General features: G+C 34.3%; 1 protein-coding gene across 3 annotated transcripts in view; it reads right to left on the reverse strand.

The window, feature by feature from the left end:
* Window positions 1–2,556: 2,556 nt before the first annotated feature.
* Paip1 (poly(A) binding protein interacting protein 1) overlaps window positions 2,557–17,873 on the reverse strand; it is a 28,919-nt gene continuing 13,602 nt past the window's right edge. For 2 of the 3 annotated variants that reach the window (XM_026393621.2, XM_026393620.2), the window contains exons 5-11: window positions 15,273–15,384; window positions 12,372–12,497; window positions 11,316–11,422; window positions 10,696–10,813; window positions 9,780–9,834; window positions 5,738–5,831; window positions 2,560–3,640 (exon numbers count right to left, since the gene is read on the reverse strand). In XM_026393621.2, the coding sequence (XP_026249406.1) occupies window positions 3,547–3,640; window positions 5,738–5,831; window positions 9,780–9,834; window positions 10,696–10,813; window positions 11,316–11,422; window positions 12,372–12,497; window positions 15,273–15,384 (706 nt within the window). In that variant the 3' untranslated portion in view covers window positions 2,560–3,546. Of the gene's footprint in view, window positions 3,641–5,737; window positions 5,832–9,779; window positions 9,835–10,695; window positions 10,814–11,315; window positions 11,423–12,371; window positions 12,498–15,272; window positions 15,385–17,873 lie in introns of all 3 variants that reach the window. The other variant, XM_026393619.2, reaches the window with a different exon arrangement.

Below are 17,873 nucleotides of genomic sequence, written 5' to 3' on the forward strand. Positions count from 1 at the left end.
GTTGTTAAGAGTGGAAAGGGTATGAAGCACTTAAACAGAAATTAAAAACAGATGATTGGCAGCCCTGAGAACCTAAATGAAGATGGTGATCATGAATTTACAGTAGTACAAACCTACAGAAAACATGCTTTACAGCACTGTTGGGTTCCTCCAAGGTTGGTGTTTTGCCAGGCCGACACAATAGGGCAACAGCATACGTGAGCTTAAATTATTTACAACTGCTAAAGTCAAGTCAAACAAAGACCACTAGGCTTAAGCCTATCATCCAGCAAAAATCAATCATTAACTTGCAAGCAAAGAGGCACAAACCAGGGGAACTGAAGATGGTATATTCCACTAGGGAGAGGACAAAGCCATCTTTGGTAAGGTTTTAATTTCTGCTGAAGGATTCTGAGGACATTATAAGGGAAGGTTTTGGGTGGGATTTTGTTTCTGCAGCAAGACTGGAAGCGCAAGCCAGGCAGGGTGGTGCATGCCTGTAATACCAGTGACTCAGGAGGCTGAGGCAAGAGGATCACAAGTCTAGGCCAGCCTCAGCAGTTTGGTGAGACCCCGTCTCAAACAAACAAACAGCGACTCAGGATGTAGCGCAGTGATAAGCAGCCCTGGGCTCAATCCCCAGTACCAAAAAAAAAAAAAAAAAAAAAAAAAAAGACTAGAAGTGGAGATTAACTAGATTTTGGGTGCTGTCATGAGTCAAGAGAAGTTAAGCAACTGGATATCCCAAGTAACAGATGGGCAGAAATAGTTCTCAGGGTTTCATTATTAACAAAGCAGTAGTCACACAAAGTGGAGGTCATAATGGCATTTTACAGCTGCTATAGGACCCTGAAGAAAATGTTTTCTGTTAACTTTGCAGCTGGCTTTGTCCTCCCAACCTAACAGTATAGGTACTTTTCTCTTTTCAGTTTGAGCCGATTTTGTCACCAACAGGTTTGTTACTTTCACACCAAACATCCTCTCTTGCTGAAGGACTGAATTTTCAAAAACAAGCACAACTTAATCCACACTCTTCCCTAAAGATTTAATACTTACAGCACTACCCTGGCTTTCTGACAATACCCAATCCAAAGTGACCTTCCAGTGTCTTATACCTTTCCTCCAAATTGCCCAACAAAAACCCAAATTATATTTTATGTTCCAACACCCTTTGATATATACTTCACAGTGCCCCCAAGGTACATGTTCTCTCTGAATGCAACACACACAACATGTTTAGGTTTCTGGTAGTGTTGGCCAAAGGGCACTGATATGAACAATTCTGAGTTGATGACATGAAAGCCAAGTTAAAAGATCAATGTTTGTACTTTGTTTCCAGAACACAGCATTATGACACATACTGGCACTCATGTCTTTGCTCACTGGAGACTTTTTACTAATAATTCTGACAGACATTCATACATGATCCTAAAGACATAGCCATTCTAATGGCCAGTAATTGCCGACTCAAGGCCAATCCTTCATTAAAACACTTAAGCAATCCTTGATGACCTTTTGATATGGCTTTAATAACTCACTTAGCACCAAGAAAATGTAGAAGTAATGCTACATGATTACTCAATGCTGTTTTGTTTTGGAATACCCAATTTCAGAATCTAGCCAACATGCCATGAGAAAATCCAAGTGACATGGACAAGCCAAGTGTCAAGTGTAGATGGCTCTAGTCAATAGTTCATCTAGTTGTGGCTTCAAGTTTCTCAGTCCAACCACCAGCCACATGAGAAGATGACTTACTGATTATAATTCTGAGCCGCTAGAGCTATTTCTAGCCTTTAGTTTTCTTACCAAGTCCCGAGATATTATGCAACAAAGAAAAGCCATCCATGTTGTACTCTGTCCAAGTTCCTAAACCACAGATTTCATGAGAATAAAATGGTTGTTTTAAGACATCAAGTTTGGACATCTACCCCCTGGAACTGGCAATGAAACCATAGGTCTTATGCATCCTAGGAAACTGCTCTACTACAGAGTTACATGAAAAGCTCCTAGGTGGTTTTTTAAGCGAATATATATAACATATATTGCTCCTGTTGGTAGCTACTATGAGTAGCAATAGATGGTAATAAAATCTAGTGGACAAATATTGGATGGTTATTCATAGAGCTAAGGCAAGTATAGAGAATAAGTGTTCCTTAGTGCTTATAGTACATTAGACCAGGGAATATCTTTAAAGAGCTGTAGATTATGCTAATAGCTAAGTTATAAGAGTCATTTTGAAAAACAAATTCCCTTACAACTTCTCAAACCCTAACTACATATATACTCCCCCTTTACAACAAGGGATCTAAAAGCTTTAATGTATATTTGCTGGTTTTTCAGGTAGAATTGTTACTCAAAAAGGTAGAATTCTTGTTCAAAAAGACATTGAATTAAATCTTTCCTAAGTTTTCTAATTTTAAACCTTTTAGTAAATTATAACAAATTCAGTAACAATTTCTTTAAAATACCAGAATACCACTTAAAAACTTAGAAGAAACAAAACTATTTATTTTCAAAGTCTAATTTTAATTCAGACTGAACAAACAAGCAGAAAAGTGAGAAAGCTAACTGTATTAGCAGACACAGATGTACCAAGTGTAAAACAGTGGGTTATTAACAGAACTATTTACATGCATATTTACAAGCAACCCTTTTATATGTACAAGTTTCAGTTAGTTGAAAAAAGATTTGACATTAAGTAAAAATACTACTTAAATAGGGTTGAGGTGGTACCACATTATAGTAAAAGTATTAGAAAAGTGATCCTCAAGGTATATCAATTACAAAGCAGATGAAAACGTGAAATATCTAGTAAAATTCTCTAATTTAAAAAAAAAAAGTGAATGCAATCCATGCTACAAAATAAAAGTGAGAAAGCCATATAAATAAAAGCAGAATAATGTTCTAGGCCTTAGGGTAATGAAGTTAGTGAAGTGAAACAAAAAAGAACAATTCTTGAATTAGAATAAATCCTCAGTGAAGAGTGAGTCTTGGTGGTTTAGTTGGAGAGTTCTAAGGTTTTTTTGTTTTGTTTTTTTCCATTAATGACACTTTTAAAGCCCTTGGTATCCAATAACATCTACATATGTAAGTCAGTTGTTGATATATTCCAAGACCCTTAAAGATTTTCATGATTGTGATTAATATGAGATATGTCAAACTGAAATAAAATCTATAATAGTCATACCTCAGAAAAGAATGCTACATTTTTGCAGTAATATGTATTTCTAGGCTAAGACTTTTCCCCTCAAGAACTTAAAAGTATCTAACCAGCTAGCAAAATTTACTTTCAACATTTCATTTATTTCAAAATCAATTTTATTGCAGCCAAAACAGTGGAATTAACTGTACATAATAAACTATTTTATATATATACACATTTTAAGTTATAGGGAATAAAGTTTATTTTGGCAGATAGTGTTAAACAAAATTAAAGTTGCATACATTAGTAACATAACTCAACATCCTTAATTTGGTATAAGTGTGACACATTTTCTTGCTTTCCTGTGTTCTGCTAAATCACTATACCTAAACTGTTTTATAAAACTGATATGCTGAAATTTAACTTTACTGTTTTCGCTTACGCTCTGATTCCAAACAAAACTTTTCATAAGCTTCTTCAATCTCTGGGTCCATCTCATCATCAATATCATCCAAATATCTGTAAAAGCCAAAGATGATTCAGAAGTTTAATATTTTTCAATTTATAAAGATATAAAGCCACAAAAAATTTTGACTATTTTCCTAGTTTGAATTATGATAGAAAACAAGCCTAATTTCAGAGTTGCCTAAAAATGACAGTCCCCAGAAAACCAAATGCTTATTTTGATAAGTAAACTTTTACACCAATTCTGAGTTCCTTGTATTGAAGATTGTTATATTTTCATATTTATTGATCTAAAAGTTAACCAAGGCTTGACATATATCAGTCTTAAACTCCAAGTTTATATTATCAACTTACACCTTATCATTAAACATTAACTAGAAAATAATTTCAGATATGCCATTCACCTTTATAGTGATGCTTTAATATTTCATGTCTGCTTAACACCAGGAAATACTATCCTTTCTATGGTTACATCTACTTAACATCAAAAAAGTGTTATTCCTGCTATGGTTACTCCTAAATGACTAGTTAGTCACACTTCCACTTACCTGGAAGTAGACTTCTATAATAGGAAGTTACTTTTTAGATCATCTATTGCAGATTTTCCCCCTCAATTATTAGAAACTTTAAGGAACTCTTGCTTTCTAAGTATTTGGGGGAAGAAGAGGACATAAAGTGCCAATTAAGGACTTAATCTACTCATTCTTACTGAATTCCCCTAGCCATCTTAAAAAGACAGATACTGCTATCATTTTAGTTTTTTAAATATTTGAAGAGACTTTAAAAGAGACACCTTGGGAAGTTTGTTGGCTATTGTATGGCAGGTATAGAATTTGATTCAAGATCTTTTCCCTTTTCTACATCTTCGCTCCCCACCACATGACGCTGTCTACATTGCCCTCCCACCCTATCTGCCAATAATCCCTTCTACCTTTACAAGTGTAACCAAAGTATTTTGCCAATGCTATCAAGTGGTGATGAGTCATTATCTTTCAGATTCTTCCCCATTTCCAATACAAGGCTATGTGCTGAAACAACCATGAGTTTATTAGGGCAAAAGAATATGATGTTTACTGAATAAACTTTAGAGACTATCCTGAAGCCAATGCCAAAAATTGTTTTTACCATCCAGTGGTATGTCAAGCAGGACTAAGCCTTCCTAGTCCTGCCCGGATACTTAAATCCTTGTATTTTGACAATAAACCAGTAAAAAAACATAGAGCAACATTATATTTCTAGATCCTAAATGACTTATAATTAACATCACTAAAATGGAGGCAGTTCATTTTTTTTTTTAAACCAAGAACATACATGAGATGAGAAATTAGAAATATTAAAGCCAAACAAAACTTATCCCCTCCACCCACCACCTCCTGCTTCGGAAGAAAAAAACCTAAGTAGCTTGTCAAAATACACATGAACTGTTAACTGAGCTGGGAAAGTGGAAGGTGAAGAAACAGATATGAAAACTATAACTTATATCTCCCTGTCAGCCCAAATATTTCTATATAGTAATGTGTTTTCTTCACTTTTCATCTATCCTTTAAACAACTAAGATTTGAGCCTTTTACTATTGCCAGAAAGCTGTCAAGTATATTAAATTTTCATTTAGTTGAAGGTACTATTATTCTTATCTTACAGATGGAGAATCAGGCAAAGAATCTGCCCAGACCTTACACTAAGTATTAAAGCTTCTTAAAATCAGGTATAATAGAATCTTTAAAAAAAAAAAAAAAAAATCACACTCTAGCATACTATCATTTAAGTTTTTCCTTCTCAACTATAGGTTTCCAAAATCAGTCTATGAGACTTCCACATGATTTCTGAATGTTTTTAGTGTACAAGAACCTCTATACAGTATACTGTTAACACTATCAAATCAAGATGCTATTCTTGAGCTGGGGTTTGGCTCAATGGTAGAGCACTTGCCTAGAATGTGTGAGGCACTGGGCTTGATTATCAGCACCTCAAATAATTAAAATAAAGGTCCATTGACAACTAAAAAAATATTTTTTTAAATGCTATTCTTTCAAAAAATAAAAATAAAATAAAATAAAATGCTATTCTTTCATAATTTTTTTAGTCTAATCTCCATCTAAAATTTAGCCACAGAAACTTCACAAAGAAAATCAGTAATTAAAGAGAACTTACGGATCACCACCCCCTGATAAATCTGTTCCATTTTCTTCATAATCTGGAAAAAAGTCCTCTCTTTCAAGTAATTCTTGATATTTCTCTTGGTAATCTATAAAACAGGAAAAAAACTAAATGCTAGAAAAATAAATCATGAAATGACCAGCTACCTCTAAAAATTCTTTTTAACATTATGACTGATATTTAAACAGACAGAATATGAAAAATAGCTTTCATAAAACATATTCTAATTGGCTTGCTGTTATGGTTTGGATATAGGATATCCCTACTACAAACTCTTGTTAATGCAGAAAAATTAAGTAGTAAATTGATAAGCTTACTAAAACTAACATAATCAGTCCATCAGAGTTTGAGAATGGACAGACTCAGTGTGGTAACTGTGGGTAGGAGGGGTATGCCTAGAGGAGGTGGGTTGCTGGGGGCATGTTCCAGAAGGGTACATCTTCCCTGTGGCCCCTTTTTCTGCTTCTTGACCCTGTCATGAGTTGAGTAGCTTTCCTCTACTGGGCCCTTCCCTCATGATGTGTTGCCTCATTTCTCTTGAGCCCAGAGCAATGGAATTGGCCAAACATGGACTGAGACCTCTCTAAAACCACAATCCTCAAATAAAACTTTTCCTTCTAAACTGTTCTTGTCAGGTATTTTGGTCACAGTGATGAAAAAGCTAACTACTAAACACTTGCTTTTGCTTCACAGCATGTTCATAAATCTTAACTATATACAATACTCCTCTAAATTTGGAAATCAAATCAGAGTACATTCCATAGTCAAGATGTACGCTATTTGCACACTCTATGCTGCTTCCCATTCAAACAAAATAGTGGCTACATGACTATTTTGGAAGAACACTTTCTTCCATACTCTTATTATTCCTTCCTCCACACAGGAAAATTTCAATCAAATATTCCTAGCTTCCAGCTCCCTCTTTGCTCCTCCTCAAGAAAGTAAAGTAAGCTCTCTGGCTATCTGGTAATGGCAACTTGTTCAATCCAATAAGGCTAACCTACCAAAGGTTCTGAGTGTAGACAATTTTCTTTTCCCTTTCCTTACCAACCCAAAAAGGAAGCTACCTGGTGTAGGTTTCAGGTCTGCCAAGTTTCACTAAGTCCGAGTCTCCCAAGGTGCTAGAGGTAACATAACTACCAGCTGTTGCAGGCAGGTAGTTACTTGGTACCTTTTTAGATTAACGTGAATCTGTTGAGTCTTTGCCTCTGAATAAAATGGATTAATTTATTATAGCTAATTACCTTCAAATTAGTTTCTTATGAACAGAAGTCACCTCAAGTTTTGAGAGGATACCATGTTATTCCAAGGCTGTCAGTCTCTATAAAACTCATTTAGCTTCAAGGGTTGGTAATATTTTGACTTCAAATGTGGCAACTTAGAGACAATTTTAATCATAAAACCTTTCTGTTACAATGCTTGGAGGTACTAGATAAGACAGACATTCTTTTAAATATTATGGATACAACTACAAAGAAAAAAAAAAAAATCAAGCCACCAGATGACTAATGAAAAATAACTGAAAGCCATCCATAGCTAACACAGCTGCTACAGCAGGGAAGGTGACAGATGATTCGAATCTCAGAGACTAAGGAGCTTGGAAAGACGAGAAAACAAGATCTTGGGTCCATGTGAAAAAAAAAATGAATCCATGTTCCACATTCATCAAACCCAAAACCCTCCAAGGGTTAATAGCTTAAACAAAAGATGGGAACAGGGAAAATAATTCAGTGGCAAAGATAGATAACAAGGAAGTTTGGATGTTAGTCTGGATTTGGAATGGGGACAGAGCACTCATGAACTCCTGGGGAAACCAGTTTCTTAACAATGAGCCTATAACTCAAATTTCTACTATCCATATAAAAAACTCTGACAAACAAAAAAGTTAACTTGTTCTATATCAGTAATATCCCTGTGGCTCCTGACAGAAGCCTATGTAAAAATCATTTTGGATTCCTAAACTCTAAGCCACAGAGGTTTTAATAAAGAAAAACAAAAGACAGTTAAATCACTAAAGCATTCATATAAAGCCATACTATATATAACTTAAAATAGTTTAGGGAAAAAGTGTGAACAGGACAAAAATGATGAAGTAAATTGAGTAAACTATTAACAAAAAAGTATGCCTGTGGGCTGGGGATGTGGCTCAAGCGGTAGCGCACTCGCCTGGTATGCGTGCGACCCGGGTTCGATCCTCAGCACCACATACCAACAAAGATGTTGTGTCCGCCGAGAACTAAAAAATAAATATTAAAAATTCTTTCTCTCTCTCCTCTCTCACTCTCTCTTTAAAAAAAAAAAAAAAAAAAAAAAAAAAGTATGCCTGAGTAAAGAGTAGATGGATATTTTTGTGTAATTTTTACTTTTGCTACTTTTCTGTGAATTTGAAATAATTTCCAAATGAAAATTTTAACAAAGACAATTAAGGATGAACTTTCAATAAAAATATCATGATGTAAGGCAACAATTTGTGTGAAAATCAAATAACAGAGTAAGACTAAAAAGAAAATAAAACAAAAATATGAAAACAAAAACAAGCTTAGACAGAATGAGAAAAAGGATTTGAAACTCCATGGTCAAGGTAACTTGAAAAAAATGCAAAAAAAAATTCAATTTGAGAAAAATCACTATAAATCAGACAAACAGGTTAGACAAAGAACAAAGAATCAATGTGAATCTAGGTAACTGAAGATTAAGTGAAGAAACAAGATTTGTATTACCAGACATGGCAGACTTACGGCAAAATAAGAATAATTAAGGGTGTGGTATTGGTGTAGAAAGGGTACATAAGATCCACATGAACGAACGAGGTACACAGCGAAGAACAGAGAGACTTCTAACTAAAAGAGGAAGGATGATGACTAAATAGTTGTTGGTGAGCAAGACTACAAAAATATTTAATTCTTACCATATCCCATATATAAATAGTAGCCAGGTAGATGAAAGACATAAAAAGCAACAAGGCAAGACTTGGAATTTGAGAGTGGTTAAGAAAAACCACAAGAAGCACAAACAAGACATACATTATAAACAAAATAGAAAGCAAATGCTATAAGAAGATAACTGAAACCCTCAGCCAAGATCATCTTTTTCTAAACTACATAAGGAATTACAAATCAGTAAGAAAAATAATTAGAACAGAAACATCGGCAAAAAAATACAAATAGTAAATTGTCAAAAGCGAAAATCAAAAGGTCAACAGAAAAATAAATTTAGTATGACTAGTCAGGAAATAAAATGACAGGATAGAATTTCATACAATCTGACAAAAATTAAAATCTGATAACAAACGTTGCCAAGGATAAGGGGCAGGAAACCTCATGAGCTGCTGGTAGGACTATTAAATGGCATGATCACATTGGAAAGCAATTTAGCAAGTAACTTAATTCCACTTCCTCACCCTAAATAAGAACTTCTTTGTGATAAGAGGAACATTATAATCAATACCTACTATTCAGAGCAAACAGTAAAATCCCAACCATATATGACTAAATACTTGCTGCTTATAGTTTGAACCAAATAAAAGAAAATTCTCTTGCTCACCCTACAGCTCCATCTGTCACTGTTAAAATTATCTTTCTATAAATGACCCTTTTCTGGAAGGAGAAGTATATACAGATTTAGATTTTAATTAACTTTGAATCACTATTAATAAAATCTGTAATTCTTAATATCTATAGTATTAACACATATAAGTTGCTGACTATGTAGTAAAATAGAACCATCTTTCTCTTCCACCCTATATCTTAAAGTTTAAGAGTATAAAAACAACACACTAAGGAGAAATATGAAATGAAAACGGCTGCATTTAATTGAAGGATTCTTCTAATTTTTAATTGTTAAAGTAGAATGATCAGACACTATACAGTCAAATTTTCATTTGAAATGGCATGTGGTCAATATAAACTATAAAGAATATTTCAGAGTACAGTGAAGTCATCAAAAAGCTACAAGTTTGTACTGGTGAGGAATGGTTTTCTGTAATTTATTACTTTACCAAAAAAAAAGAAGGCAAAAAATATGACAGACCACATACCTGGATCAGCTGCAGTGAAAGGAACACCATCGGATGTATAAAATGTTGGTTCATTCTAGGATGCAAAGTGATAAAAATATATAATCATTTTCAGAATTTTTAAAATACCTTTATTTTATTTGTTTATTTATCTATTTTTTATGTGGTGCTGGGAATCGAACCCAGTGCTTCATGCATGCTAGACAAGTGCTCTACCACTGAGCCACAACCCAGCCCCATTTTCAGAGTTTTTAAAAGTATATTAATTAGTACAGAATGGCTGATGTTACTATCTGCACTTGATAATGCAAGAATAAGCAAAAAACCTTTCACTTTTCAGCAGCCATTTCATTTCACTAGGAAAGTATAATTTTCAGATTTTTATTCTATTATGCCCTTATAGTTCTAACTCTACAGTCTAATGTCCATCATATTCCTGGTGAATAATCTATTATGCATTATGATTTTGTGTCAGTTCATTTTTAGCTATGGTTCCCCCTGCCCTACCACAGCTTTAAGAATTTCTAAGACTGGGGTTGTAGGTACATTTCTCCATAGCTGCTTTATGTTTGGTCATGTTAGAAGCTACAGGGCACCATTAGCCTGTAACTATTTTCACTTTATTTTACTTTACCACAACATATAAAATCTGAAATGCAGGACTTTGGCTGGTTTTTCTAGAAAAACTCCTGGCATCTCAAGGCTTGGACTTAAGCATAATCAATCTCCCTTTCCATTGGATAGACTTTTCTCTAATCCACCCTCTTTTCACTGGAGGATTTCCTCTCTTTATTTACCTAGCCTGCTGATTCCTATGTGATTCTAAGTTTGAGAAAAGTATTATTAGGAACTGAATTATTAGAATAGCTTTATATAACTAACTTCCAAAACTGAATTCAAGCAGTAAGCAAAATTTAAAATATAAACACTGACATACCATAAAGTAGTTAGGATCATTTTCAGGTGTTGCTTCTCTGTATGTTGAAGTTGCATGGACTCTACCCCAGTTACTTGACCGGAGTTCAACAAGTTTCAAGAGCATCTGTTTTACATCTCTGCAGACAGAAGTTGAAAATGCGTTTAACACATCCACCATTAAGCGCTATCAGGTTCTAAAATACAGACTCATAAAACTTTATACCCTAAATTTACATATACCCAATGCTTTATAATTTTCTAGACATTTCCTAAAAAGATATAATTCATTTTTAGTTTTTATTTTTAAAACAGATTTGAAATTTGTCCCACCTAACTGACTATCTGGTTCTTAAAGGCAACAATTACCCTTTAAACATTTGGTCCTTTACTATGCTTGCAGTAGTTCTTTATGCAAATAAATTAAAGTCTTTTTTTATTTTTCACTAGACTCATTTTTGGAAAACCTTAATTTTTTTTTTAAACCTAAGAGAACAAAAATGACTAATGAGAAGCCACTTGTAAAATATGCCTTTGAAGAAACTATTTGTGTAGATCAATCTGTAAAATTTCTATTACTTTGATGACATATAGCAGATTAAAAAGAAAAGGTAACTGAAATCTACTGGCTTCTTTTCCTACCTGCTACAGTTTGCATCTAGGACAACATTTTCAATTCTCTGAATAATTTCTTCCATATCAGTTTTTCCTTTTTCCTTCCAGGCATCTTCCAAAACTGATCCTGTCAACTAAAAAAGCAGAAGTCAGTGAATTAAGAATTTAATAGATAGAATATAATCACTGAAATGAAACAAAAATTCTATTCCCTATATTATCAAAGAGAGGCTATTACATTTTAATGAGCATGTCACTTTTTTAAGTGTATAACAAATACAGAAGTTTTGATTTAAAAACTCCATCAACAAAATAAATTGAGGATATACAGACACAATTTACAGAAACTAATAAACAAATGATTAATAAACATGAAAGAATGCTTAAATGCACTACTGATCAGGAAAATGCAACATAAAATGAGATTTTGTTTTTATTCTTCATCTATGACAAAAACCAAAACTTATTATATCTATCATTGTAACATGTAGAGAAAGAGGTATACTTGTTCACTATTGGTGGAAGTGCATTCTGATTCAATCATTTAAAAAGAAACTTTGGTGTTACTTGTAAATATGAAGTACACATGTTCACTGACCCACCAAATGTGAAGGAATTTCACCTACAGAAATATATACACACATAAACACATGATTAAAGATATCCAGTGGTGCTACAGTGGTTAAACTATAAGTAACCCAATATTCATGTATATAAATATAATGGAATAATAGGGAATTACTTAACACACAGTAAATCTGTATGCCACAGAAAGACCTAAGATCTTTCATTAAGTGGGAAAAAAAGTCATAGAAGAATAAGATCTTTATTAGAGCACACAAACATGAGAAGGGAAGGAATGGGACTTTACAGATGGGAATGGGGTGAAGAACTTCTATTTTCCACTTTTAAATCATGCTTCTTATTTATACAATAAATGCATCTTGTATGGTTCTTCCAACATATTGGAGAAAGTAAAATGTCAAGGTTCAGTTTTAAAAACAATCTTGAATTCATTTATGTACTACACATTCCCTTCTCTACATTATAAATGCATAAACCAGTTAAATTTTAGTAAAGTACCTTCAGTAATTTTACTGCACAAATCAAGTTGTCATCCATTGGATTAGAGAAGAGGGCATTCAGCAATTCTCGAAGACCAACCTGAAGGATATCTGCTCTTGTAACCTGTCCATTTGTTCCCTTGATCTTTCAGGACAAAAATAAAATTAAAAAAGCAACAATGCCCAAATATAATAGAATACATAAATGGTCTAACAATTACATGTTGGCAAAATAAGTCTCTTAAATACAATAATCAGAGGAACACACTCTAGTTGTCTCCACAGAATTCATTATAATTACTGTATATGTAAATAAGACCTCTATTATATAAAATTGAAAAACAGGTAAATTTTAATCCTGTTAATCACAAATATGACCAAGAAAATTTGATGTTACTGATTATACAGCATGCTTTCATTTAAGCTACCAACTTATCGATAACAAAACTTTTTTTTTTTAATTATTTTTTAGTTGTAGTTGGACAAAATGCCTTTATTTTATTTACTTTTATGTGGTGCTGAGGATTGAACCCAGGGCCTCGCACATTCTAGGCGAGCACTCTACCACTGAGCCACAACCCCAGCCCTCACAAAACATTTTATTCCACTTCTTTATTCTGTTCTAGAATACTGTTTTGCATTAGCAGTATACATATCCATCTCATCTGCTATAAGAATTTTAGATGCAGTTACTATGCCATATCTATACTCCCCACAGAACTAGCATCATTATTTCCACATAGGAAATGCTCAAAGGTATACTTAAAAAAGACTTGTAAGGAACATTTTAAACAGGTTCTCTTATTTTGGCTCATATAAAAATCAGTCTGAGGGCTGGGATTGTGGCTCAGTTGTAGAGTGCTTGCCTAGCACGTGGCGAGGCCCTGGGTTTGGTCCTCAGCACCACATAAAAATAAATAAATACAGATATTATGTTCAACTACAACTAAAATATAAAATATTTTTAAAAAATCAGACTGAAAAAGAGTAAGGTATGAGATTTTTTAAAAAATTAAATCCTCCTTTGGTTAAAAAAACACAATAATAAATTAGGGACTGGACAGAGACTTTTAGATATCCTGAAGGAGATACACATTTGATAGCAGATTCATTTGTCTACTTATGTTTAAAATATTATGGTGTTTGCATTAAACTCTCAAATAAGGATTTAAGAATCTCTAAACCTGTTTCTTGGATTCAATTAAAAAATAAATCCAGACGGGTGCAGTAATGCACACCTATAATCCCAGTGGCTCACAAGACTGAAGCAGGAGGATGGAGAGTTCAAAGACAGCCTCAGCAAAAGTGAGGTGCTAAGCAACTCAGTGAAACCCTGACTCTAAAGAAAATATAAAATAGGGCTAGAGATGTGGCTCAAGGGTTGAGTGCCCCTGAATTCAATGCCTGATACCCCAAAATAAACAAATAAATCCATTACATAGCAAGATTCAACATTTGTCTACTAACAAGCATATAACCAAGCATATCACCTAAATTTACAAAATTGTTCAATTATAGGCTTTGTACAAATGCAATTTTTTTTGGCACTGGAAATTGAACCCAGAACAGTTATAATTACTCTATATGTAACACAACCCCAGCCCCTCATTTCACTTTTGATGAGCCACATCCCCAGCCCTTTTTATTTTTTTGATAGGGTCTCAAATTGTTACATTGCTTAGGGCCCAAGTTTTCTGAGGCTAACCTCGAACTTGTGATACTCCTGCCTCAGCCTCTCAAGTTGCTGGGATTATATGCATGCACCACCACACCTGGCTACCACTGCATTTTTATATGGAAGATGAATATAAAAACAGGGGGGGAAAAATACTATTCTTGAGGCTGGGGACTGAGGAGATACTGATCAAATGGCACAAAATTTCAGTTACAAAGAAAGAGTAAGTTCTGTCCTACAACATAGTAACTAATTTAACAATATATCATACTTAAAAACTGCTAAGAGTAGATTTGAAATGTTCTTACTGTAAGAAAGATACATAATTCATGTTAAATAGCTTGATTTAGTCACTCTCCAATATGTTTATATATACACATCAAAACATGTTATAAACCGTAAATATTTAATCTTTACTTAAAAACTTAAGAAAAATTTAAAAAAGAACTACTGTGGGTGAATCAGAGTGAAAAGTGTAAATTCTCTCCTCTTCAATCAAAGCTTGTGTTCAGGGCTGGGGATGCGGTTCAGTGGTAAAATGTCTGCCTGGTATGCACAAAGCTCTGGGTTGATCACCAGTACCACACACACAAAAAAAGGTATTGAAGTTTGCTGTTCTGCTGAGTAAGCTGCTTTGAGCTGTGGTCTAAAGTAAACACACTAAGCATATTAATATTTATGATGCAAGGACTCTCAGGTATGACCCTCTCTCAAAAGTCCAAGCACACATGTAAACAACTACAGCTTCCTAAAAATATGAAAGGACTTAAAAGCTCAGTAATTATTTTCCAACATCTTGCCCATAAGAAACAAATGTTACAGTTGCTCCTTTAAAATACAGACATTGGGCTGGGGTTGTGGCTCAGTCGTAGAGCACTTGCCTCGCCCTGGGTTCGATCCTCAACACCACATAAAAAATAAGTAAATAAAGGTACTGTGTCTATCTACAACTAAAAATATTTTAAAATAAAATATAGACATTACCATTGAGTAGGCACTGAAATGATTTGCTTTCCCACTCCCTCCTTTCATTTCACTTTTTAATATTTATTTTTATGTGGTGCTGAGGAACAAACCCAGCACCATGCACGTGCTAGGCGAACACTCTACCACTGAGCCACAATCCCAGCCCCTCATTTCACTTTCGATGTTGTAAAAGTACAATATGAACAAAAAATTCTTATTGAGATCAATTTATATTTTCAGGCCTTGTTAACCCTTAAAAATATATATATATCATCTCACCTCCAAGTTAAGATAAAGTTCTCCCAGAAAGAGTACAAACGCATGAAATCGTTTTCGAGTCACTTCATCTCCTTTTGCAGCTTGATCTTTAACTTCATATTCAGTCCGACATCTAACAGAGACATATCTTTAATGATCTCACATTGTTTTGTCTTTTTAAGTAGCCAAACAAGATGACCATTGTCAGTTTGGTTGTCCACAACAACGGAGGCAAGCACAATAACCCAATGCCCCGATTTTCTCTAAAAGTGTTCCCTTCTATTGTAAGGACATTTATATTATCTTTTCAGACTAAGCCTCTCCCAGTTTTAAAAAATTACAAATAAAACTATCAGATAAAATTTTTGTTTGTTTTGTTTTTGTTTTGGGAGGGGGAAGAGTACTGGGAATTGAACCCAGGGGCACTTTGCCATGGAGCTACATACCCAATCCTTTTTACCTATTTTTGAGATAGGGTCTAAGTTTCTGAAACTGGCCTCAAATTTTCAATCATCCTGCCTCAGCCTTCTGAGTTGCTATGGTTACAGGTATGTGCCATCATACCTGGCAGTTTGTAATACGTTTAAGCACTATAGGTTCCATGAGGTTCAGAGCATACTGGTGCCAAAAGAGGAAAGGGAAGCCTCATCTTATGTCTCATGGGGCTTACTGTTAAGAAAGCACTACTTTTATTTAAACTGTCTCAAGTTTTCTACTTTTTTGAATATAAGAACTTTATAGTGGATCTTTCAAAACACAGATGGACTCTAATTAAGCTAAAAAAATGAATTTTTAAGTTCACTTTTTTTTTTTTAACTTCCCATTATACACAGAGAAATATTGTAGGAAGAAAAACCTCTTTGGTTGAAATCACAAAATACAAAGCAATTGGTTTGGTCTTTATTTTCAATGGAAAATGAAGGGGTCAAATAGCCTTACACAGGTAACAAAAAGTACTGTTCCTGGAGCTTTTCATCCAGTTCCCATAGGCATCTAATTGGTCATGGTAAGCCTGTCACTGCTTTTCCAAGTGAATGAATTCTAGTTACTGATACTAAAATGAATTGGATTTTTAAAAGTTTACCACTGTTAAAGACATAAGCCATTTGTTTTATAAAATTGATTTTGACAGCTGTTCTTTTACCAAAAAGGGAGACTGAATGGCTTTCATATAGCCAATTTATATTTGTTTCCCCTTCCCCTGCTTTATTGAGCAGGGGCGGGGGAGATACTGGGGATTGAACTCAGGGGCACTCAGCCACCGAGTCACATCCCCAGCCCTATTTTGTATTTTATTTAGAGACAGCGCCTCACTGTTGCTGAGGCTGGCTTTGTACTGGAGATCATCCTGTCTTAGCCTCCCAAGGCGCACCTGGCCTCCCCAACTTTTTTTTTTTTTTTTAAATCAAAGTCAAAGAAATCCTGTCTTGCTTGGGCATATAAGCTATGCTAGGTTCACACTGTGATCAATTCCAAAGCTTACAAACCATTATTAATTGAGCAGTACCTTCTGTTTTAGCCAAATATTTTAAAATATTAGCTTCTCTCAAACACTAAGTTCCTCATCGGAAAAGTCTGAATGCTTATAGACGAAATGCTCTGGTTAATAATGAAAAACAATTAATGCTAACAGTTTTCCAAGCACCATGTTGGCTACTTTTTTGTGTATTACAACTTCGTAGTAAGAGTTTTGAAGAAACCAACTTTTTATTTTGTAAAATGCTAAGACCATGAGATTGTACATTAGGACATGCTGATATATATGCAAAAGCAAATTAAATCCCTGTCCCTGGTACAAGGTCAATTATTAGGTGAAAGTCCCTAAGATGCTTAAAGCTAAATATTTTTTATTATAAAAGCAATGTTTTTATTTCAGAAAGGTAAAAATGGAAAAAGACCAAAGTTGCCCCCAATATCACAGCAACCAAGAGGTTGGTGGTGAAGCTATCTTCACTCTAACAAACTATGTACCAAAGTGAAGAATCATCCACTTGTATCATTAGCGTTTCTACACAATATCACCTTTGACAGTATTATAATACTGTAGAAGTATTCAAAGCAAACCAGAAAAATGGTTCTCAACAATAGCTATATAGTACAACTACTTAGCTTAGAAAGAAAGAGGGGGGGGCAAGGGAGAAGGAGATCAAAACACCAGTTTCCACCTCAGTCTAATTATACCCTGTACTCCAGAGGAGAGGTCAGGGTCTCAGGTCTATTTACATGTCTGGGTAATTGAAAGGTACAGCCAGGAGTGAAGAGCTCTGAGGAATATGATGAAGGAAACTTTCTAGCATCCTACTCTTGGGAAGAGCCTTCTTTCTATCCTTCCAGAAGCTATAATTTGCATTTCTTTAAACATGGTTATATTTTTTTCTTCTATAACTTTGTCATTTATATTTTTCCGAACTATACCTATCCAGAACCATTCCAAATATTTCAACTTTTTTAAGATACTAATCTTTCTTTTTCTTACTAGGTCTTTTAATATCAAACAAATGAGCCTACTGTCATGTGTTATAAGTTTCCTATTTTTACTTCATATAAATTAATGCTTCCCCCCCCCCGTAACAATTTATATGTAACTGAATTTATTAATCTGTTTTAGGACCTATGGTTACA

The sequence above is a fragment of the Urocitellus parryii genome, chromosome 1 (genome assembly GCF_045843805.1).
Source record: "Urocitellus parryii isolate mUroPar1 chromosome 1, mUroPar1.hap1, whole genome shotgun sequence".
NCBI classification, from domain to species: Eukaryota; Metazoa; Chordata; class Mammalia; order Rodentia; family Sciuridae; genus Urocitellus; species Urocitellus parryii.